We start from the raw sequence: 23,667 nt of genomic DNA, 5'->3' as shown, positions 1-23,667 counted from the left end.
GTGACCGCAGGTCCGAAACGGCAATAATCAAAGGCACCACTGCTGCCGTTTTGATTACTTCGCCACCTCGAACCGGCATTCTCGCACGCAGATCCGCTGGCAGCCGTTGCCACCACTGCGGCAACGCTAGGCCTAGCTGCTTCGACGTTCGCTATGAAGCTTCTTGCCGTTTGGTGTCGAGTTTTTTATTGAAAGTGTTAGCTGCTGTCAGCAATGGCACAGACTCCGCTTTTGTGGTCCTCGCGATTGGCTTAGAAACTTAGAAAACACGGTGCGTTGCATAATGCCGGTTCCCGAAAGTCAGCTTCGCCTCTGTACAGAAATGTTACATGGTGAAGCATACGCAAAAGTATTGCAGTCAAGCATAACAAGCGTGGGAAGGGGCTATTGCCACGGAAAACAGTATGTATTCCTTAATTATACACACGTGCACCCGGTATTTCCTGTCACAGTACGAGCGTCGATATGCCTAATATGTGTACCGACAGGCCTTCAGAGCGTTTTCGAACGTGCCTGTGGCGGTTTGAGCCCCTAAGGGCAGTAAATGACACGCATTTATTTTTTTCCAACTGGCCGATTTTTCGAACGTTTTCGCGACCCCTAGGGAGTTGTAAATATCGGCCGTGGACTGTGAAACTGACCAAGATGCTTCAGATGGTCCTTGGGGCGAACGAGTGGCAGAAGGAGGACAAGAACAGAAATGATGTACGCATTGAGGAATAAACGGGAAAGGAAGCTTGCTGCCGCCGTTTTGAAGGAGCTTGAGCTCAAAAAACAAAGTTTTGGCTGATGCCGAGATGCAGGTGTCCCGCATCCAAACCAAAATAAACTCTTTTAAAGCAGTGAAACACAACACTCAGGCGTCGTGCGCGAGCTGAGAGTATGACAGGACAGTTGAGGTTGACTTACGAGCGGTTGAGAGAGAATCTCAACTGTGACAGAGTTCGGGCCTCATACCACTGAGCTTGCTATCAGTTGATAGAAATAGCTCGTATTCGAATATAGTTGCCTCTATGTGCATCTCCTTTTTATTCGTATTTGTGAATGTTGTCAGGATTGGGGACTCAATCCCATTGCTCGTGATCCGTTGTCAAGGTTGGAGTCGGGCATGAATTAGAAGGTAGCTGGCCCATGCCGTCGTCCAACTTATCCACGCTGAGGACGTTGATGAAGGGAAGGACTGCTTCTCATCGAGAACGAGGAATATGGGTTTATTTTTCAGCCTAACATGACCGTTTGAGAAAGTACATCAATCTAACATGACTGCTTGAGAGAGAGTGTCCTGAGCAGCCACACAACAGCGGTTTTTAAACACTCGGTCCTCTTCTGATACAAGGTGATGCGAACGTTCGTTTAGTCATCGCAAACTAGCCGCCTCTCTGCGGCACGGTTTACACACACACACATACGCACACACGCATACACACAGGTGCAAAGGTCCGGAGCCGACGTCAGAGGTGCCCCGTAGAACTCAGAGCCGTTCCGGGTAGTGTGTTGTCTTGCGTCTTGGCCGGTGCGTGGGAAGCAGCGCAAAATGGCATTCCCGCGGCAACTCGCGCACCCGTAGCAGATCAGGTCCGCGTTGGGGAGTTTGGGAACAATAGTTGGCCCGCCGAACTCATTTTGTCACAATGGCGATGAGGCTAGAGGTTGGCGGCGGTTTCAGCACAAAACCTGCTTCATCAAATGCATCCTAGCTGAAGCGATGAAGAGTGGGGGATGCGCGTCTTGTTCCGCGACACAAAGTCGATTTAGTCACGCTGTGGCTAGAGGTTGGCGGCGATGCTCCTGAGATGTTGCTTCCACAGTCGCAACTGGGTGGCAAACTTGCACTGCAGCTGGCCGTTCTTAACAATGTCCGACTTATTTGCAATTTTTTTCGAAGACACATTATTTTCCGTGCATTTTACTAACCCCTGCCTTCTATTCTCTTTTTGAATAACATAAACACTACTCATTAGTATTCAAATTGGATTAAGTCGCTTTTTAATTTTTTTCATGTGCTTACTCGAGAGTGACAGCATCAGGCGATATGGTTTCAGCCCGTCTTGACATAAAACATAGTTCTGCATCACTCAGGGAAATGGGCAAAGGCACTCAGGAAAAACCTGGAAAACTCAGGGAATTTGGAAATGTCAACGTGGTAGACACCCTGTGGTAGCTGCGAGTATTTACAACCATTGTTTTGTGTTTTTCATTTTTCAGTGATGATGCCTCACTCATGCTGATACATTTACAGTCTTCTATTTTATTGCGTAGCAATTATATGGACACTCCAGGTGCATATCAGCCGTCAGCGTTGCCATGAGGCTCCATATAAAGTCCAAGGGCAATAAAATCATCACCGCACACTGTATGCTGTATGTGCGAGTGAAAGTGTGTGAGGGTGAGCTTGCAATCGTGGCTCAATCTCATGCACGCAAGAGAGAAAAGCTCGAAGGAAGCACACCATCTTCCATTGTGTGCACAGCTCCGAGCGGGGGGGAGAGTCGGGAGTGGGCATGTGTTCTACTCCAGGTGGCCGCAAGTTGGGCCTCTGTATATTGAAAGCCATCAGCTTCGGGGACAGAGTGCATCGTGTTTTTGCTGCTTAGTTCGTGTTGATGTGAGACGCAGCCCGCAAGTCAATTTGCTTGTGGCTGCTGCCACACTTCTTCACCCTAGCGTTTTGACAGTGAGTTTCCGTGGTCATAGAGTGAGATGTGTTCATGTTTGCTTCTGCGTGCATGACAGACACTGTACTTGTTAATTTAGTTAGTATGCCCATGTTCACAAGTTTATATGGCCAATAAAGCTACTATCTTTACTTTGTATAGCTGTCCACTAATTTGCTATCACAATTGATGCTTCGGCTCTTAGATGAAACTGAAAATTTAAAAAATCTTAATTCCCTGGTGCATGCATGGGCTCCAGTAATACAAAAGAAAAATGGAATGTGCATTGCAGAAGACACTTTTGAGCTGTACATGTGTTCTCAGACCATTTTTCCGTAAGTGGTACTTCCCGATAACCCTAGCAGGGCATGTGTCCTCCAGAAGGGTACAGCGTAGCAGATGATGCTTGCACCAGAGTGACCCTTGTGCACGTGAGCACAAATGCAGTAATACCCCACAATAACGAAATTGATGGGGAAAGAGGAAAGTTCGCTTTCACGAGAATTTAGTTGTTGCGAAATGAGACAGCACAGAGAGAGAATGTGCTGAAAAATGAAAGTTTACTCTCAAAATTTGGTTAGCCCTCCTTGGCAAGCCTTACTTCAGGTTAGTCAGAACCACATTGCCAACAGCACTAAGTATGCCTTACAAGTTTGTTCGCGTCAACAGCACTGGCATGGAGCGGCTGTGTGGTTGATGCTTGTGCAATATTATTAGATACTTGGGAGGCTGTACTTATCTTGAAAGCAATCTGCAATGGGGACAGAGTGTGTCGAGTGCTGATGGCTTTGTATGCACTGTGTTCTTGCTGCTTAGTTTGCGTTGAAGCGAGAGGCAGCACGAAGGTCAGTTCAGAAGGACCGTCTTGTGGGCTAGTTGGTCTAACATTGTAAACTCCCAAAACAGCAAAAAGAAATATACATACACTTAAAGAAGACAGTAAAATGTGGACAAGCGCTTCTACCAAATGTTTATCCCAACTGACACACCCTCCGATTTTATAAAGTGAGCCATGCACAAGTTTCATGCTGCTTTTCCCCATGCGAAGGGGATAAACATAAGTAAAAGCTAAAGAAGGTGAACAAAACTGCTGCCTGCTTTAAATAGCAGAATTCAAGAAGTCCAGTTCAGCGCTGTGCAAAAGCGAAGATGCTTCGCTTACACGGATCGGGGAATTTTTGTGGATATGGAATGCTTCTAAAGCCAATTGAGCCATGTGATTTGCAGACTTGCCTAAAATAATTGTCTCGGAAAAAAGTGCCTCGCAACCACACGCGATGATATGGGCAACCATATATGCGTATCTCTAAAAAAAAAATACAGTTGGTAGTAGCGCTAGTTCGCATCTTTTTTATGTGCATGTGTATTCTTTCTGCTGTTCTTGGAATTTACAAAGGTCAGTTCGCTTGCTGCTTCTGCTGCTGCACTTTCTCACACCAGCATTTTGACAAGTGTGCATGCAGGGTCATAGAGTGAGAGGTGTTCATGTTTTCTTATGCATTTGTGACACCATGTTTGTTAATTTAGTTAATAAGCCAATGTTTGCAAGTTTATATGGCCAACAAAACTACTATCCTTACCTTGCATTGCTGTCTATTAATTCGCAGTAGCAATTGATGCTTCGCCTTTCCGGTGAAACTGTGGCTTCTTGTTGTTTTCCTATTGCATAGTGTTTTAGGACGGGAAACTGGAACGAAATCGAGCTGGTGGTCGGCACTGGATGCACTCACATCGCGCTGCCAGCAGTAAGGAACTGCGGCGGGCTTGTGTGATTGCCTACTAAAAACATTCAGCACACTTCCAATGGCACTACACCCATGCGCTGTAAAACAGATAGATGAAGATGTCTATCGCAATAGGATTGATGGCGATAACTGTGAATGCGGCATGTGACGACCCAGGAGGAGATCTTCTGCTCGGTGTTTTCATGCGAGACGGGCTGCTACTGTTCTCGATTGTGCGCTATTCGTGCCTATTATTGTGTACATGAGATCTAGTGGCCGAAAAGCTTATCATACAATCGCAATTTGCAGCAGAGAACAGCGCGGCGTTTGGGTTATTGCGTATTAAACGACGCTGTGCGCTGTGAAACAGTTAGGTGAAGATGCTTATCGCAATATGGTTGGTGGCAATAGCTGTGAGTGCGGGCGTTCGACGACCCTGGAGAAAATTTGCTGGTACCAAAATAAGAAACTAAGTGCGCGCCGGTGTAATCACGCGACTCGGGCGGGCGAGTATTGCGGTGAAGGTGCCGCGGTGGGTGGCTACTGCTCTTGACCGCACGCGTCTTGCGTATTTGCTTGTTTACATTGCATGTAGCGGCCGGAAAACTTATCATACGATCGCAGTTTGCTGACGTGTTGAATGTTGGTGCCGAAAGATCGTGTATTGTCGGAACATATTGCTGCGCAACAGTATTTGCGATCACAAAGAGGCGATCAGTGTGAAGACGACGACGACGATTAGAGGATAGCATGGGCTGTTGCCTCTTGGCCATGTGCTGCGTGTTTCCTTGTAATTATACTTGTATATAGCTTTTCTTCTGTGTCTTCCTACGTAACATATCTGGTGGAGGTGGACGTTCCCTGTACCTCGTCACGAAGCTTTGCAGTGGACGGTACTTCGAGCCTTCCTTCATGGCTCCCGGCGACGACAACTCGACTCCAACGGCTCCGACACCTGCTGCCACTTTGACGACCTACATCACTCTCTCCGCTCCCCATGATCCTGGCGTATTCTCGGGCAAAGATGGGGAAGACGTCAATAACTGGATCAGCCTGTACAAACACGTCAGCCGCAATAACCGGTGGGACCCTACTATCATGCTCGCCAACGTAGTCTTTTACCTCGGTGGCACACCTCGAGTTTGGTTTCGGACGCATGAAGATGAGCTCACCAGTTGGGATTCACTAAAACAAAAGCTTCAAGACTTGTTCGGCAACCCCTACGACCACCAACTTGCCACGCAGAAGGTGCTTTGCGGCCATGTGCAGACGTCAGCAGAGCTCTATGTCACGTACATTCAGGACGTCTTGGCTCTGTGCCGCAAAGTTAATGCACACATGACTGAGTCAGACAAGGTTCCCCACATCCTCAAAGGCATTGCCGATGACGCCTTCAACTTGCTCGTTTGCAACAACTTGGCGACGGTGGATGCAGTTATAAAAAGAGTGCCGCCGCCTAGAACTCTCTAAAAGCCGACGTATCGACCAGCAGTTTGCCCGTTTGCCCAACACCCCAGCGACATCTTCCTGTGCCGACGCTCTTCGTCCCAACAACTCTGGCAATGTTACCAGGATCGTCCGGTGTGAGATCGAGGCCGCCTATCCAGCTTCTTTCTACTCCAGTCCCACCAACGCATCTGCAGTCACGGTTTCCCTGATCCAGGCAGTTGTCCGCCAGGAGTTCGAAAACATGGGTATTCACACCATCTGCTTGGCCCATCGCCCTGATACCCACCCGGATTCTTTGATTCCGCCCCGTCCCACACCTTCTTACCCACCACGTTTCCGCAACCTATCTGAATGGCGCACTGCTGATGACAAGCCCATTTGTTTTCACTGCCATCGAATCGGGCACATTTCTCGGCACTGTCACAGTCGCGGGAGTTCCCGACCCAGTCTACTTATACTGCCTACTCTCACCCCCCAGGTGGCCCTTCTCGTCCCTATGCCGCACGCTCCGATAATGCCGCCGCTGATTCTCCTGCACCGAACCGCCCCTATTCTCGTTCGCCTTCGCCCCAACGACTGCAATCTCGCTCTCCCCATCCCTGTCGCTCCTATTCGCCAACTCCCTTCGGGTGCCGCTCCCAGCCAGAAAACTAGATGATGCAGCACCTCGAGGTGACGCTGCATTGCTCCCTACGCCGCCAAATCCTCTACTGATGTTGCTCACTCATATGAGTCTTCTTGACGTGCAAGTCGACGGTGTTTCTGTGTCTGCTCTTATAGACACTGGGGTGCATTTGTCGGTAATGAGCGCTGACATTCGTAACCGGCTCAAGAAAATAATCACACCCCCCACGATGCCTGTTGTCCGTGTCACCGATGGCGGAACAGCCCCCGTAATTGGTATGTGTACCGCCCGTGTCTCCTTCGTCGATCGCTCCATTATCGTGCTATCCACTATCGCCCACTGTCCCCACGACATCATCCTCGGCTTAGACTTCCTCTCTGCACATTCTGCTCTCATCGATTGTTCCGCCAGTACTCTGCGCCTTGACCTGCCTGTTCTGGATCCCGCTGAACCACACCCCATTCGCCTCAGTTCCGTCAACTTCGTTCGCTTGCCACCTTCGGCACTGACTTACGTTGACTTCTCATCCCCACCAGTCCCCAACAGTCACTACATCGCGGCTCCTATGCAAGACGTCCTACTTACACACGGGATCACAGTACCTCATACAGTTTTATCTATTACGGCGAATTGCATCTGCCTGCCAGTGGTCAATTTTTGCTTGATGACATAAGTGCTGCCACGCGGGATTTATTTATTTATTTATTTATTTATTTATTTATTTATTGTACATACTTTCAAGGCCGGCAGGCACAACAGAAAGGAGTGGTAAAGTACATTATTTGCAGAACGAGAGAAAAATAAAAAAAATAATGAAGGAACTATAAGGCACTTTGAACAGCAAGCTTGAAATTGGTGCTGTCACAAATGGTGACTAAGGAGGCGGGAAGGCGGTTCCATGCAGTGGCGGTTCTTGGTAAGAATGAAGAATGGTATAAATTAGTGCGGCAAGATGGCACTTCAACTTTGTGTTGATGATCGATGCGAGATGAGATGTAACTGGGTCTGGTGAAGAGATTTTCTTTCAGGAAAGGATTGAGGTAGTATATTTTATGAAGAAGACAAAGGCGAGAATGCTTGCGATGTAGTGAAAGGTCAGGTAGATCTAATGTTTTTTTCATGGATGTTACGCTAGAATGACGTGAATAATTAGAGAGGATAAAGCGCGCTGCACGGTTCTGAATGCTTTCAAGTGAATTAATGAGATTGGAATGAGCAGGGTCCCATATGGCACACGCATATTCTAATTTTGGACGGACGAGCGTTTTGAACATGGTAAGCTTTAGTGAGGTCGGAGCGGATGCAAAGTTACGTCTTAGATAACCTAATGTTCGGTTAGCATTGTTAGTGATATATTCAACATGCATGTTCCACGAAAGATTGCTAGTAATATGCAGGCCAAGATACTTATAAGAGTTAACAACCGACAGGACAGTACCATTAATAGAATAGGGGGGCGGATCAGAAGGGGTAGAGCGGCAGGAGACACGCATATGTTTGCATTTATTTGTGTTAAGCTGCATTTGCCATTTGTTACACCAATTTGATACACTAACCAGATCATCTTGAAGCTTACTGGAATCATTAAGGTTAGTTATTTTGTGGTAGATGACGCAGTCGTCCGCGAACAGCCTAATGATTGAGTTAGAGATACAGTCAGGCAGGTCATTAATATAGATGAGGAAAAGCAGGGGCCCCAGTACGGATCCTTGCGGTACACCGGAGGTAACTGAACAAGGTCTAGAGGTATAATCATTAGCGGTTACATACTGGGTCCTGTTAGAGAGAAAATCCTTAAATACATTTGAGTCAATATTAAGAAGAGACAGTTTGAAAATAAGTAAATCATGAGAAACAGAATCAAAAGCTCGCGAGAAGTCCAGAAATACACAGTCAGTATCAAGTTGCTGATCTACATTAATAAACAAGTCATTGGTAAAAGACAAGAGTTGGGTTTCGCAGGAAAAGAATTTTCTAAATCCATGTTGTGCATTGTTAAAGAAAGAATTCATCTCGAGGAAATTAATGAGGTGTGAATAAATTATGTGCTCTAATATTTTACTTGGAATGCATGTCAATGAAATTGGTCGATAATTATTGGAGGAATGAGCGTCACCTGATTTATGAACCGCAACCACCTTTCCCACCTTCCAGTCTTTGGGCAGGGTAGAAAGCTGTAGGGACTGGTCAAAAATCTTTGATAAAATAACACTTGAAAAAACTTCAGTACACTTTAGCATTTTTGAATTAATGAAGTCGGGACCACAGGATGAAGAAATTTTTTGATTTCTGATAAGTTTGCCGATGCCAGTCCAGTCAAGCGAGATAGGATCCATAGGCGGAAAACTTGGGGACGATAAGAATGGAAAATTTGGCTGTACTGATCGCTGAAAAAATGACGAGAAGGTATTATTCAGAATTTCGCAGCACTCGTGAGTTGGAACTGGCACGTCTGATTGGATTAATTGAAGAACATTCTTTTTAGTACCTGCAACAATAGACCAAAACTTCCGTGGGTTAGAAACCAGAAACGAGGGCAGAGTATTATTTAGGAATGTGTTCTTGGCACTGGCTATTGCCGAACAATATTCACTGGCAATGCGGTGATATCGAGACCAATGATCAGGATGATTTGTAGCTTTAGCGCAGCGAAACACCCGTTTTTTTTTGTTGCGCAGGCGCTTTAGTGCATTATTAAACCATGGTGATCGGGGGTTAGAAGGCACTCTTCTTTTAGGTATGTAGCGGTCAATTATCGATAGAAGTTTGTTTTTATAGAGAGACCAGTTTTCATCAACTGTTCGTTGCGAAAAGTTCATTAAGTAGTTCGTAATGAAAGACTCAAATTCGGCTGTTATTGACGAGGCATCAGCTCTGTTGTAATCTAGTATAATCTTTGAGCTTTTTTTAGTAGTAACATGCGCGTTAAGAGTGAAATGGATCATTACATGGTCGCTTATACCTTGCAGGAACGTTAGAGGTGAAACCAAGTTGGGGGCAGTGGTAAGAATGAGATCCAGGATATTGGCAGAAGTCAGTGTAGTGCGCGTGGGGTAGTGCACAAGTTGAATAAGGTTAAAATCGCGGCACAGGTCCAAAAATTCTAAAAATTGAGGACAACTCTGTTTCACAACTACGTCATCCTTCGACCACACAACATTGGGAAAATTCAAGTCCCCTAGTATAAACAAGGGTGATGTGGGGTATCTAACAATGAGGTTATTAATCACATCATGAAGTTCATGGCAAAACGAAATAGGGGCAGCGGGTGGTCCGTAACAGGCACAGAAAATAAACTCGCGATTGGAAATGACAACCCGTACACACACAAGTTCTAATGACGATGTAATCGGAATGATGTGAGGAACAAGAGCATCTTTGACACCGATAAGAACTCCCCCTCCTGATTGAATGTCGCGGTCATATCGGTATAAACTATAAGTGTTTTCGCAATCCAGTATTTCACTGCTGCTTATTTTTGCTGACAGCCACGTTTCCGTAATGATAACAATGTCAGCAGAACAGGTATCAATGGCTGATGATAAAGCTATGCGTTTGTTGAGTACACTTCGTGCATTAGTGAATAGTATTGATAGGCTTTTGACGTTTTGGTGTACGGCAGATAGCTATGAAGAATCATTCACCTGGGCGGCAGCGGACTCAGGTACGGCGGCTGGCACGTGTGAAGGGGTATACATTTCACAGATGCTATCGGTGGCTGCACAGTAAACGTATGTTTTTTTGTTAATGATTAGTTTGTTATAACAAAGTGTAAAATTCTGTTTGCTGGCTTTTCCGAAGTCTAAATGTCTCTTACGCAATTGCCTGGTATTTTTGCAGAAATCCTCACCTACAGATACACCAGAGCCCTTTAGCTTTGCCCTCAAGGAAAGGATGCTTTCTTTAATCTTAAATGCCGAGAACATAACAATTATGGGGCGGGTTTTATTCGCAGAAAACGACCCCAATCAGTGCGCTCTAGATACTTCAGATACTCTAGATACTCTTCATGTCTCTGGCCCAGCTTTGCTCATTCGAGGATCACTCAGTAGCATCTATTGCAGTAGAGCAGTAGACGACAATTCATCCGATCCTCCTCTACCATCGCAGTCGGCAACTTGTACCATCGCCGACTTACAGAAAATGATTGCGCCCGACTTGCCGTCCGAGCACGCTCGTGAGCTCTACTGCGTTCTGTTTTCCTACCATGATATTTTTTACTTTAACGATCGTCCTTTGGCCCAAACTACAGCTGTTAAACATTGCATTAATACTGGCGATGCCCCTCCTATTCATTGCAGCCCGTATAGAGTGTCACCGGCTGAGCGTCAAGTTATTCACGCAGAAGTTCGCAAAATGCTTGCCAAGAACATTATTGAACCGTCATGTAGTACATTGGCGTCACCTGTTGTACTGGTCAGAAAGAAGGATGGATCATGGTGCTTTTGCGTGGATTATCGGCACCTTAACAGGGTTACCAAAAAGGACGTGTATCCCCTACCTCGGATTGATGACGCCCTTGACTGCCTCCACGGTGCTCGCTATTTCTCCTCTATTGACCTTCGCTCCAGCCGTGGATGATCTCGACCGCGAGAAGACTGCCTTTGTAAAACCCGACGGTCTTTATCAATTCAAAGTGATGTCGTTCGGTCTATGTAATGCTCCTGCCACTTTTCAACGCATGATAGACTCCCTTCTTCACGGTTTCAAATGGTCCACGTGCCTGTGCTACTTGGATAACGTTGTAGTATTCTGCCCAACGTTCGCTACTCACCTCGAGCGACTCTCAGCAGTCATGGACGTTTTTCGTCAAGCCGGTCTGCAACTCAACGCATCGAAGTGCCAATTCGGCCGTCGCGAGATTACCATCCTTGGACATCTCGTTGACACAAACGGAGTGCAACCAAACCCAGGCAAGATCCATGCTGTTACGCACTTCCTTGTTCCAAAGTGCGTCAAGGATGTCCGCAGCTTCATCGGCCTTTGTTCGTGCTTCCACCGTTTCGTGAAAAATTCCGCCGCCATAGCACGACCACTAACCGAGCTTTTGAAAAAAGACGCCCCTTTCCAGTGAGGCGATAACGAGGCCTCTGCATTCTCGCATCTAATCGGCCTTTTCACAACGCCTCCCATTCTGGCCCATTTCGATCCTTCTGCGCCTACCGAAGTCCGTACTGATACCAGCGGTCATGGAATTGGCGCAGTACTGGCACAACGCCAGCGCGGCCGTGACCATGTTATCGCTTACGCCAGCAGGCTCCTCTCGCTCACGGAGTGCAGCGATTCCATCACTGAGCGTGAGTGTCTGGTCCTAGTTTGGGTGGTTGCGAAGTTCCGCCCATACTTATTTGAGGTTTATTTGAGGTTTATTTGATTTCTTTCTGTACATCAACAGAAATCGAAGCAAAAGCAAAAGGCTATACAGCCTGACAGAGGCTTTTGCTCCAAGATACAGTTCAGCAAGCAGGCATAAGCAGACAAAAGATAATCATTGAACAATCTAAATTGTCTCTAGTTATAAAAAAAAAAAAAAGAAATATAACAGAGTAGAGAAAACAAGCAGATCGACATTCATATGTTGTAACAAGCAGCAAAAAAAAAAAAAAAAAACAATGTGTGCTAAGAAATAAACACAGTGTACATTGAGTAAGATAAAAAAGTCAATACACATGGAGGTTGTAATCAACCTCCATGTGTATATGGCTGGCCCTCTTCCGTTGTCACAGACCATCACGCGCTTTGCCGGTTATGGTCACTGAAAGATCCTACAGGAAGACTTGGTTGCTGGGCCTTACGCCTCCAAGAATATTCGTATACTGTTACCTATAAATCTGGCCGAATACACAAGGACGTTGACTGCTTGTCTCGCTACCGGGTAGACGAGCCTGACGACGCCGACAGTAGTAGCGCCAACGGCATTTTCTCTGTCTGCCTTCGCTAACATTGCCGATGAGCAGTACCGAGACCTATCGCTGCGAGCACTCATTGAGCGTCTGTGCTCTACACCTGCCAACGCATCCGTTCACCGATATGTCCTCCAGGGTGGCATTCTGTATCGAAGGAACTTCCTTCCTGATGGCTCTGATTTTCTTGTCGTTCCAAAACATCTACGACAGACTGTGCTCTTTGAGATGCATGATGCACCCACTGCAGGACATCTTGGGGTAACCCGCACATACGGCCGCGTTTGCCGCTGCTTCTATTGGCCTGGTCTCGCTCGTTCCGTCCAACATTATGTTGCTGCCTGTGATCCCTGCCAGCGTCGGAAAACACCTCAGGTGCTACCTGCCAGTCATCTCCAGCCGATCACCATCCCTGTGGAACTGTTCTTTTGTGTTGGATTAGACCTCCTCAGTCCCTTTCCCACGTCATCCTCTGGGAACAAATGGGTAGCCATCGCAACTGATTACGTCACCCGATACGCTATAACGCGGGCTCTCCCTACCAGTTGCGCCACTGACGTTGCAGACTTTCTCTTGCGTGACATTATCTTACTTCATCGTGCCCCGCGACAGCTGCTTACTGACAGTGGTCGTAACTTCCTCTCGAAAGTTATCGCCAACATTGTGCGATCCTGCTGCATTCAACACAAGCTGACTACCTCATACCATCCTCAAACCAATGGCCTGACAGAGCGGTTAAACCGTACTCTTACCGATATGCTGTCCAAGTACGTTTCCAAGTACCACCACGACTGGGACATTGCCCTTCCTTACGTCACATTTGCGTACAATTCTTCCCAGCACGACACCGCCGAATTTTCTCCATTTTATCTTCTGTACGGTCGCGAACCTACCTTGCCCTTAGACACGGCACTTGCTCCTGCTGCGATCTCAACAAGTGAGTATGCGCGCGACGCCATCGCCCTCGTTGACCATGTACGCCAGCTTGCCCGTGCTCGACTGACGGCCCCACAAGCCACTCAGCAGTGTCAGTACAACGCCCGCCATTGTGACGTACAGTTTTCGCCTTGTGCACTCGTGCTCCTGTGGTTGCCCTCTCGTCACGTTGAACTTTCAGAAAAGCTCCTTTCGCGATACACAGGGCCCTACCGCGTGCTGCGCCAGGTGACGCCTGTGACGTACGAAATTGCTCCTGTGGGTTCAACCTTGTCCTCTCCTCTGGCATCTAGTGATGTCGTGCATGTCAGTAGGCTCAAGGCCTACTACACTTCTTCCGAGCCCGGCCTTTCGTCGCTCTGGGACGGCGCTTTTGCTGCCGGGGGTAGTGCTACGGAACAGTATTTGCGATCATAAAGAGGCGAGCAGTGTAAAGATGATGACGATGATTAGAGGCTAGCGTGGGCTGTTGCCTCTTGGCCAAGTGCGGTGTATTTTCTTGTAAATATACTTGTATATAGCTTTTCGTCTGGGTCTTCCTACATAACAATATAAACCAGTAAAAAATTATCGTAACTGTATTGGGTCATTTTTTTGTTCTCAATAGTGAATGTTGCAAATCAGACGTAATGGGATCGTATCAACGAGGTTCTGCTGTATTAGCATCTGTAAAATGGCCATCGAGTTCGGCACACGTCACAGCTTTACGAAGTGGCATCATTTCACGACGCGAAGTGGCAAGCATCTGTGTGCGCAAGTGGCTCGTGCTCCAGGTTTCCATGCCTGGAGCACAAGAGACCGATGAAGCTTATTTTCCCCCGACGCTAGACGTATCTGTTTGGCAAGCTCTGGTGTTTCGAACTGCCACAGCCCAGGCATTAAATGCTGGACAAAAGGGAATCTGAGAATGCTTCACAAGTTGGGCACTATTTGTCGCAAGCACACCAAATGCCATTTGGAATAGAGGTTCGAAGAATGTACGTCCAAGGTGACAGCTAAGGCAGCAGAATTTGCTGAAGTGCACGGTCAAAGCCACTTTCACGGATTAGTGCAGAATACAAAAACAGCTAATATATGTTCCACTGGAGCTGTAGGGGTTACGTGTTAAGTACACACAGAGAATAGCAGACTTGAGATTCTCTGAAGGCATTTTTCTCAGTTTCGCATTCTTTTTTTCAACACCATTGATTATGCAATACAGTAAATAGACCTAGTTTTAGAGAGAGATTTCTGGTGTTAAATTTTATGCAGAATGCTGCTGTGGACTCATATTCTTAAGTCATGCCTTCCTTCTTATAGAAAAATAGATACAAGGTGAAAGTGCAATTAGTGGTGCCAGTTACATATAGTTTTTTTTTCTATCGGAACTATTGAAATATGAAAAACATGGAGCCATGGTAGCATAACTTGGGCCTTTCTAATATTATATAAGGCACCAAAATGCTAAACGTTCTTCTAATTTTGGAGCAGTAATTTTTGTGACTAACCAAACTAAAAGGGACATGACGTTTTGACAAATTATTCTAAAATGATAAAATTTGTCACTCAGGCCTGTAGTATTATTCTAAACAAGACTTCCAATTCCAGCAACAGAAAATAGATAGAACCACCAATAACACACGAGAAGCTTCAAATAGAGAAAAGTGTGTTTTGTGCTGAGTGATAAATTGCAACATAGATCGGATCGCAAAAAATTTTCACCAGAAATATAGACAATTTATGCATATGCACATGCACAAAAAAATAAAAACGACTTCAATTTCTTCACCGTTGAGCCCTTTAACTCTGGCAGCACTTACTCTGCTGACTCCTGCTAAAGTCACAAACTTTGTTCAAGCTGCTGTAGTTCTTTGCAAACCATGCACAATAATAATGATGGCAGCATGGTGATGATGACAACAACAGCGCAGCAATGATGATGTTAACATGATGATGAACTGGGCATGATAACAACGCTTTGTTGACATACATCGAAAACAGCGAAGATGTGCCTTTGCCAGAGGCACATTGAGAATGACTGCTGTGACCATGAACAACTGCCACATGGTGCACCAGCTACGCTGCATGAATGTATTGCCTGCTGCTGCCTTCAGATTGCGTGCGTAGGCACCCACCACTCTGATTCACGCATGCTGCAAACCCCACACAAACTGGCAAGTGTGCGAGTTGCACCATAGCTCTGTGTGTAACTCTTTTGTTACAGCGAGAAGTGTGCAACTTATTCATGCTTTTATGTTTTTAACGTTTACTTCAAGGCCTAGTAATCGCAGCATAAACCACGGTACACAAAATTATAGCCTGATCACTGGTGTTCTGAATGTATATAGAGCAGTAGTAATTGCTCGGGCAGTTTTTGAAAATTTTTATGCAAACCATCAAAAAAGCACTTTGAGGCATACAAATAAAAGTAATAACTTGTTAATTTTAGTATAAGTACTCGGAGTAAAAGAAATCTAAAATATACAAAATTTGCACCTGGTTCTAACTTTTGTAAGTCAGGTCACAAAAAAAAAATTATGAAAATTTGTTGGTGTCAGTACTAGCCATAGAGATGCCCATGTTTGGCAAGATGTTTTGTACAGGGAGCATTTGTTTTTACTCCATGCAGCAGGCACCTGGTTTGTTTCTTACTGCATTTCTTAGGCCTGCAAAGCAATGGTTGTCAGGTCTGAAAGCATGCAGAAGCCTCCCCGTACTTGATTATTGCATTTTATAAGATTTTCAGTGCAAGCAATAATCCGTAATAACTTGCACATACGCTATCTAAATGTGGATGGATAAAAGCAACCCACAGTGGTAAAAATAAAATTGCACTTGATAGTAGTCGAACACGATTATCGAAATAACACACACTCGAGCATCTACCATTGTTTGAGACATCGTTAAAACAGCCTAGACGTTACATTGGAAAATTAGGCATCCCGTGAAAAGCTTGCGTCTCCACTCCTGCTGTCATTTAAGAATAATGTTGCTGAGTTGTTCAAAGCACAAATCTCGCATCATTTTATTTATGAAGTGTTAAGAGCACTGGAGGCTAGCTTTAACGATACTTCCAGTCGAAGTTTAATTTTTCCACACTCTCCAATCAGCCAAAAATAGTCAAATGTGGCTAATAGTTAAAGTGCAGTCTTTTCAGATGGTGCATGACATTGCTTGTAGAAGAACTCCAATAAAAATGTTTAACAGTGCATCAATTTCTGTAAGCACGGTAATGAAAGAGTGAACACATCGGTCTCATAACTGTACATTGCCGCAGTGGCACGAGTTCAATCCTCAGGGGGGCTGCTGTGTGAAGATTTGTTTTTCTTTGCTATATGATGAAAGTGGCACTGAGGATGAGGGGATGGTGAGGGCGAGGAGCCTGCACAATGATGGTGACAGCATGCTAACAACATAATGAGAACAACATGGCATAGTCAGTGGTGGTTCAACTGTGCCATTTGTGCCATTTTGCTACAATTCAACTTGCCTGCTCCTGGCTGCACCTATTTAAGTGCCATATGCATCAACTGCACAAAAGTGCAGCATTTTCGCATTTTCATGACAATGCAATGTTTTCATTAGGGTTATGCAACTACAATCAATGACCAATTTTTCGGACATGAACGATAATTCGGATGCCTTCGCGACACGACCACGGTACCCCATAGAGTCAATGTATAGGAATGTCTGAATTTTAGGATGCAAATACCCTACGCCCTTCGATTTTTTGGATTTTTTGCCGTGATTGCAGGTCCAGAACGCATTGATCGAAGCCACCACTGCTGACATTTTGATATCTCGCCGCCTTGAACAGGCGCTCTAACACACAGATCTGCTGGCAGCTGTAGCCGCAACTGCGGCAGTGCTAGTCCTAGCTACTTCAATGTTCGCTACCAAGATTCTTGCAGTTCGGTTCTTTTCATATAAACAATTCGCCGCTGTCAGCAATGGCACTGACTCCACCTTTGTAATCCTTGCCAATGGATTCGAAGCTCGGAAAGCACAACGCAATGCGTAATACTAGTTCCCGAAAGTCAGCTTCACCTCAATACAGCAGTGCTATGCAGTGAAGCATACCAAGACTAGAAACAGGCAATTGTCGCGTGTCTCATTATGTATTCCTTAATTACACATGCGTGCACCCGCTGTCTCGTGTCACAGTACAAGCACCGATATGCCTAATAATTGTACTGGCCAGCCTTCAGAGCTATCTCGGATGTGCCTGTGGCAATTTGAGCCCTTGGGGGCAGTAAAAGGTAGTGCTTCGAAAGGTCGGTCAGGTATTGACGGCAAAAGTTACGGTTTTATGCCGACTTGCCTTGTATCTATTCGCAGAGGCTATATGACACACGGGAAGCCAACAAACCACCTTGCAACGAAAGCCAGTGTACGTGATGGTACAAACGCTGTTCTCCATCGCCATCATCATCTTTAAAGATTGCGACGCACTGCACGGACGCATCTCTTCTTGGTGCCATTCATAGATGCATTCTGGCATTGTTATTGGGCGTAATAACATTTTGTCTTGTGTGGTGAAGCATATCAAAGCACATCTGTCATTTGGAATGCACACAAGACATTTGCCATCATTTGTTGTCTTGTGCCTGACGACGCAAATTGTTCTAGCTCATTCATAATTTTATGTCCATCTTGCACCCAGGTGCATATCTTTGTTCTCGTTAGGCTCCAAAGTTTAGTTTCGTTGTTTACAAAATTAAGTTCCTTGCCTACCCAAATAAAAATGTTTGCAACATACCATGCATGGTATCTCGTCTGTGGGAAAGCAAGCTTAATTGGTTGCTGTTGGCTTTGCGTCTTTCTTCACTTGTGAGCAGCACTTATTCATTGCACAGTAATAACAAGCTTCGCTAAGTGGCTACAGGTTGCTGCTGTACTACTCCAAGTGTTCCAAAAAGACAAACTTTTCTGCTCCAAAAATTGCTCCAAATCCTAAACTGACTGGACCACTACTGCATAGTGAAAGAGACTGATAGATGGGGCAAATCCAGTTTTGAGCCTTTAATGGTTGTTGCAGTGATAAAGTACTCGATTTTCATTCAGTGTTATAATCGTATAATAGATATTGATTCTGCTCGCTGATCGCTCTGCCGTTTCTCTAAAGCTTGCTTTATTTTCTTTACGAAAATGTCCACAAAGTTCTGGAAACTACACAACCTTTAGAAGCGGGGTTCCCTCATAAGAGCCAGGGGCAACGTATCGAGCTCGAGTATTCCTTGTTTTCAAGAATCAAGCCCATCGCCTCCAATAGATGCAGTGTCATCACCCTCCGACATTGTAATATCAGGATTGGTAATCCACATGGCTTTTGAGAACAATGACAAAATGATTGCGGCTGCATTGAGCAAAATGCCACCTTGATGTAGCAGCTTCATGACATGTGTCAAAGTGAGTGCAGACATCAGCCGTAACATGCACTATCTGAGGGGCTAGCGTGGCTATCCTAGGGAAATTCAGAGAGCACTGGTGAAGTTGGAAATACTGTGTGGCTCGCACACCAGTAAGCCATTTGTAGAAGAATACTAACCAGTGCTACTACAAGAGGACATGTCGGGCCAAATAGTGCCTGCTTAGCGACATCATGTAATGTAAAAAAACAACGACAAAGAGATACAAATACATGCCACAGGCACTTGTGACATGTGTCTATGCGTGCTCCTTTGTGTTTGTGCCTTTGTGCTACATGATGTTGCTAAGCAACTGGTGCTGGTCAAGTGTGAGAGCTAGTGCACTTGCAAGCTCTAAAATGGCAAAAAGGAGAAGAAAGCACAGCGCTGTTCTCACAGAACAATGCCAAATTTAAAGAAGTCCACATGTATAGTTCAGGCATAATTCTCATTGAATGCGAATAAAATACAGATAGAGCTCGATATAACTGAGTCAGTGAAATCAGCAATTTGCTTTGTTATATCGATATTTTGTTATATTGAAATGGGACGTCCTATGCAAATACAGTCGCCGATGGATTTGTCTTCCACGGTAGGGACGTAAAATTTTCTGAAATTTCTAGCAAATGGAAAAAATTCATTTTGTTGAGTTCGAGAGTCGGCGTCAAAATGTACAGTTTCCTGTCGTGTTGATGATATCTTCACATCGACAGCACAAAGTCAAGACAGCCATACTGTTCAGGGGCCTGCAGTGAGTAGGACAACACTATTATAAACATCACCGGCAACTGGAAACGAATGCTTCATCTGCCTCTGTCTCCGAAACTCGCGATTATGCAACCCCCAGCACTAAATGTGCAGGGGGACAGCGTGCATTATGCCATGCCGTCGTGGCATGCTCGATCTTTGCACACATGGTAGATTACCTCTGAAACACAGCACACATGCGGCATGTAGGCTCAGATGTGCCAACCTGATAGGCATGCGAGTGAAGCTCCAGTGTCTATAGGACTGAATTTTGATAAACAGTGTAGTACCAGTGAGCGCACCTGTGTTCTGCATAATAAAATGATAAATCATGCCATGAAACTGGTACATGTATGGTTGGCTCTGTTAGGATTGGCCAGCGGGGGCAGCGACCTTTAGCGTGCCCCTTTAGCAGTGTTGGTGTGGCGTGGTTTGGCTCATTTTGGCTGAGGAGTTGTTCCAATGTCCAGTGGTCTTCTTTGATTAACTCCTGTGTCTCTTTACTGCGCAGGATGGCTCATGTTTGTGCAGAGCATGATGACGTTGGCGTTGATGTTTGCCCTGGGTGCCCTGGTGTTGCTGAGTGTCGTGCTGATGCGTTACATGCTGCGCTTTGAGATCATCTTTCTGCTGGGTGCATTCATCCTCGAAGCTATTACAGGTGCCCACCTCTCTCACCTTTTGTTTTGTCGTGGCAGCTTCGGGCTGCATTTTGTGTAACAATCCTTTTCATGTTACAGTATTGGTCCACATGGATCCAAGCCATTGGTATTGCTGGAATTGGCCACTCAGTAATACGTATGATAAGAAATTAATAGAATGAGAGAAAAGGGAATCATGTTCAGTGTGTCTACACGTCTCCTTTTGATGCGTGTGCAAATTGAGTCTAGTGTTGATTATGAATATGCACTGTAGATTAATTAACTTACGGATATATGAATGAATCGAATCCACTGGCAGTGTCACATGAGCATTCCAGAGGCCTTTGAAACGATAGTATATCAACTCAACAGTGAAGTACATGCTGCCCTATGGGTGGTCTCATTGGCCGTCAGATCAGAAGTCCGTAGAGTCAACAGTGTTGCACGGAACTCACTTGAAATCTCAAAGGCTTTTGAGCAGTGGATGCGGGCACCCTCGTTAACTGCACATTTACTGTGGCAAGCAATAAGCAATGTGTTCGACAAAAAAAGAATAGCAAAACGCTGTCTTATCTGTAAAGATAATTTATTTTCTTGTAGTAATAACATGCGCCAGCCTCATGCAAGGACAAAAACACTGCAGCCAGCAGCTCCAATGTTTCCAGAGTGCTCATATAAAAGCAACATAAGTCGCTAGGAAACTCTCAAATTCAACCATTACGTAACTAAACATAGTACAGTTAAACCCTGATATAACGAAGTTGGTAAAGTCGGCAATTTGCTTCGTTATAAAGAAATGTCATTTTTTCTTGCACGGAAAGGGGCCACAGAATTTTCCACGTTATCGGGCAATCGAAAAAAGCAAATTTGAATGAAAGAAAACTTGACTGGCCATCCTGACCCTGTGAAAATGGATGGCCAGCAAAGCTGTTAGAAAGCCACTCAAATGCCGTTGATGGGGATATGAAATGTTTTATTGTTGTGCCTAGTCTTGGCACGACACCGTTGTTGAGCATTAAGATGTTGCACTCTTCGATGCTCATCGTATTCACGCTGCTCTTCGGGAGTCTTAACTTTGCGTGGTCTAACCATAGCGGTCTTGCAATCAACTGAATGAGTTACTGGGCAGGTCTCCCTTTTATATATGAAGTTTGGTGATGTCACTCACTGATCCGTGTGCTTCTGTTGCCCCTTTCACATCGGAGCAGCTTATGCAACTGTAATCTTTACTGGGAAACACGCAGGAAGAAGGAACGTGCCTTGCATTGTTCACAGGTGCCTTATCAACCATCATGCAGTTTTGATGCTTGTTTTGTGCTTTTCTTTATTGAAATGTATACCGAGCTGTGTGTTGTATGCCTATTTCCAAAGGAGAAGAAAGGGGGTTAACCGAGGGGCCTGATTTTTATTAGTCATATCATAAGAAGCCAACAAACACTGACACCAAGGACAACATAGGGGAAATTACTTGTGCTTAATAAATGGAATGAATAAACGATAAATTAATGGAAATTAAAGTGGATGAAAAAACAACTTGCCGCAGGTGGGAACCGAACCCACAACCTTTGCATTTCGCGTGCGATGCTCTACCAATTGAGCTACCGCGGCGCTGTTTCCTCATCCACTTTCTTGGGTATTTATGTGTCCTAGTAGAACCCTGGGAGTGTTAGCCAGCGCCACCATGCACAGACCTTGGCGGCGGACGTGGAATGTCCCTGCGGCTGACAGTGTCACCCGCACTGGGGCGATGCTATCTGGAAAAGCGCCGACAGTGGGGAGCGACTGCTTTGTGTGCCTCTCGCGCTAACGGGTCAGCGAAACTCTAAGTTACGCAACCTTCAATACTAAATGCGCGAGAAAACAGCTTACATGATGCCATGCCGTTTGGGCACACCCATTCTTCGCACATGTGGCAGAATATCTAAAGCTGTGTATGCGCCGAGCCGAGCTTACAGCCATGCCTTTACAGCCACGACTGGGCGTGCGCGGGCCATTGAGACACGCACCAACTTACCAACCACTTCGCCCTCTCGCGTGTGCTTGATCGCGTTACTGCGAGCTCCCCTCCCCTCCCGCTCCCCCTCTCTACCTTTGCTCGCACGGGAAGGCGTCACTCGGGAAGTCGCCATCTTTCTCGTCTCACAGTCGCATACTTTCATTGTCACCTAAAGCACACAGTGCGTGGGGCGCAATAGGACCTCATCGCACTTGGACTTTATACGGAAGATGATGTGGCTCCAATTCAGCGATCGCTCTTATCGTGCGGTGCGCGATTTGAGAAGTGCGTTAGCAAGCAAGCTGCTTGTAATTCAGTCATTTGACCATCTGCACCCATGGAAGTTTTCATTTATTGTCGCGGCATTTCTTTGTGGTGGCAGTGAAATTTCATTATATTGACATCTCATACAAACACTTTGTTGTATTGAGGTTCTAAATACATGGTGCTCTATGGACAAGAGGTTATGAAAAGTTAGATACTTCGTTATATCGAGAATTTTGTTATATTGAAGTTCGTTATATCGAGGTCTAACTGTACATTATTTCAGTACGTTATTGAAATGCCGTGGGGTGAAGGAAACACTTTCTTCAGCTATACAGTAGCCAACAGATCTTTTCGGACTCCAAAAATTCGTATGTAATGGATATTTTAGACTTCATAAATACGCTGTCAGAGTTCCCACAGATCTAATGCATTTTTATGACCCATTTTTGGGACGTTTTTTGGCCCCATAGTTTGATTTTATGGTCTAAATCGCTGATCCTGAGCCACACCACCCGATCTTGTAGGCCTTCATGTTGGATTTTCCACTGGCTTCGCTTCTGGTGGCCCCACTCTACAGTCTCCAATATTAGGAGAGTGCATGCCATTCTCACGTCTCGGAGGCCATGCCTGCTTTTCCTTAGCTGATGAAATGCTCAAGGGGATGCCACTTATTATTTTTCCTTTCGTTTTTCAGTCGGCCCTATCTTCAGAACCACTTAATACATTAGTATCAGTTTCTTTTCTTTCTGTCCTCATTTTTTAAAGTCTCGGTTGCTATTTTGCACATGGTGTGTCGGAGAAGCTGTGGCACGTTTGTGAGTGTTTGTGCGGCTTCGCATTTGTGTGATCAGCACCACCTCCTGTGCTTCCTTACTGGGGTGCTTGGCTTCACTCGGGCTCGGCGGTTACTGCAACGGGCCTTAGCGGAGCAGGCACTCACCTTTTCTGTGCCTTAGTGCTGGCCTTAAATAAAGCTTAATTGCAATAGCAGTTATATGGACACTCCAGGCGCATTTCTGCTGTTGCCGTGAGGTTCTGCATAAAGCGCAAGGGTGATAAAATCGTCGCCATGCACCGTATGTGCGAGTGAAAGCGGGGAGGAAGCGCGCTGTCTTCTGTTGAGTACAAGGCTCCGGGTGGGGGGGTAGCGGGGGGGTAGGGGAGGGGGAGGGAGGGTGTTGCGTTATACTCTGGGCATTTGTACCTTGAAAGCCATCTGCGACAGGGACAGAGTCAGCCTGTGCGCTGTGTTTTCGCAGCATAGTTTGCGTTGATGCAAGATGCAGCACTAAGGTCAATTTGCTTGCTGCTGCTGCCATGCTTCCTCACTCGGGCGGT

At 45.7% G+C, this 23,667-nt stretch overlaps 2 protein-coding genes across 5 annotated transcripts in view; one reads left to right on the top strand and one right to left on the bottom strand.

Moving 5' to 3' along the window:
• The window catches only part of LOC142578517 (uncharacterized), a 729,695-nt gene that overhangs the window by 345,211 nt on the left and 360,817 nt on the right, over positions 1-23,667 (bottom strand). The window lies entirely within an intron of this gene.
• The window catches only part of pck (Claudin superfamily protein pickel), a 48,669-nt gene that overhangs the window by 6,078 nt on the left and 18,924 nt on the right, over positions 1-23,667 (top strand). For all 4 annotated transcript variants that reach the window (XM_075690908.1, XM_075690905.1, XM_075690906.1 and 1 more), the window contains exon 3: positions 19,937-20,086. In XM_075690908.1, the coding sequence (XP_075547023.1) occupies positions 19,937-20,086 (150 nt within the window). The remainder of the gene's footprint in view (positions 1-19,936; positions 20,087-23,667) is intronic.

Source organism: Dermacentor variabilis, chromosome 4 (assembly GCF_050947875.1).
Source record: "Dermacentor variabilis isolate Ectoservices chromosome 4, ASM5094787v1, whole genome shotgun sequence".
In the NCBI taxonomy this organism is placed as follows: Eukaryota; Metazoa; Arthropoda; class Arachnida; order Ixodida; family Ixodidae; genus Dermacentor; species Dermacentor variabilis.
This window is presented reverse-complemented; position numbering and strand designations above follow the sequence as displayed.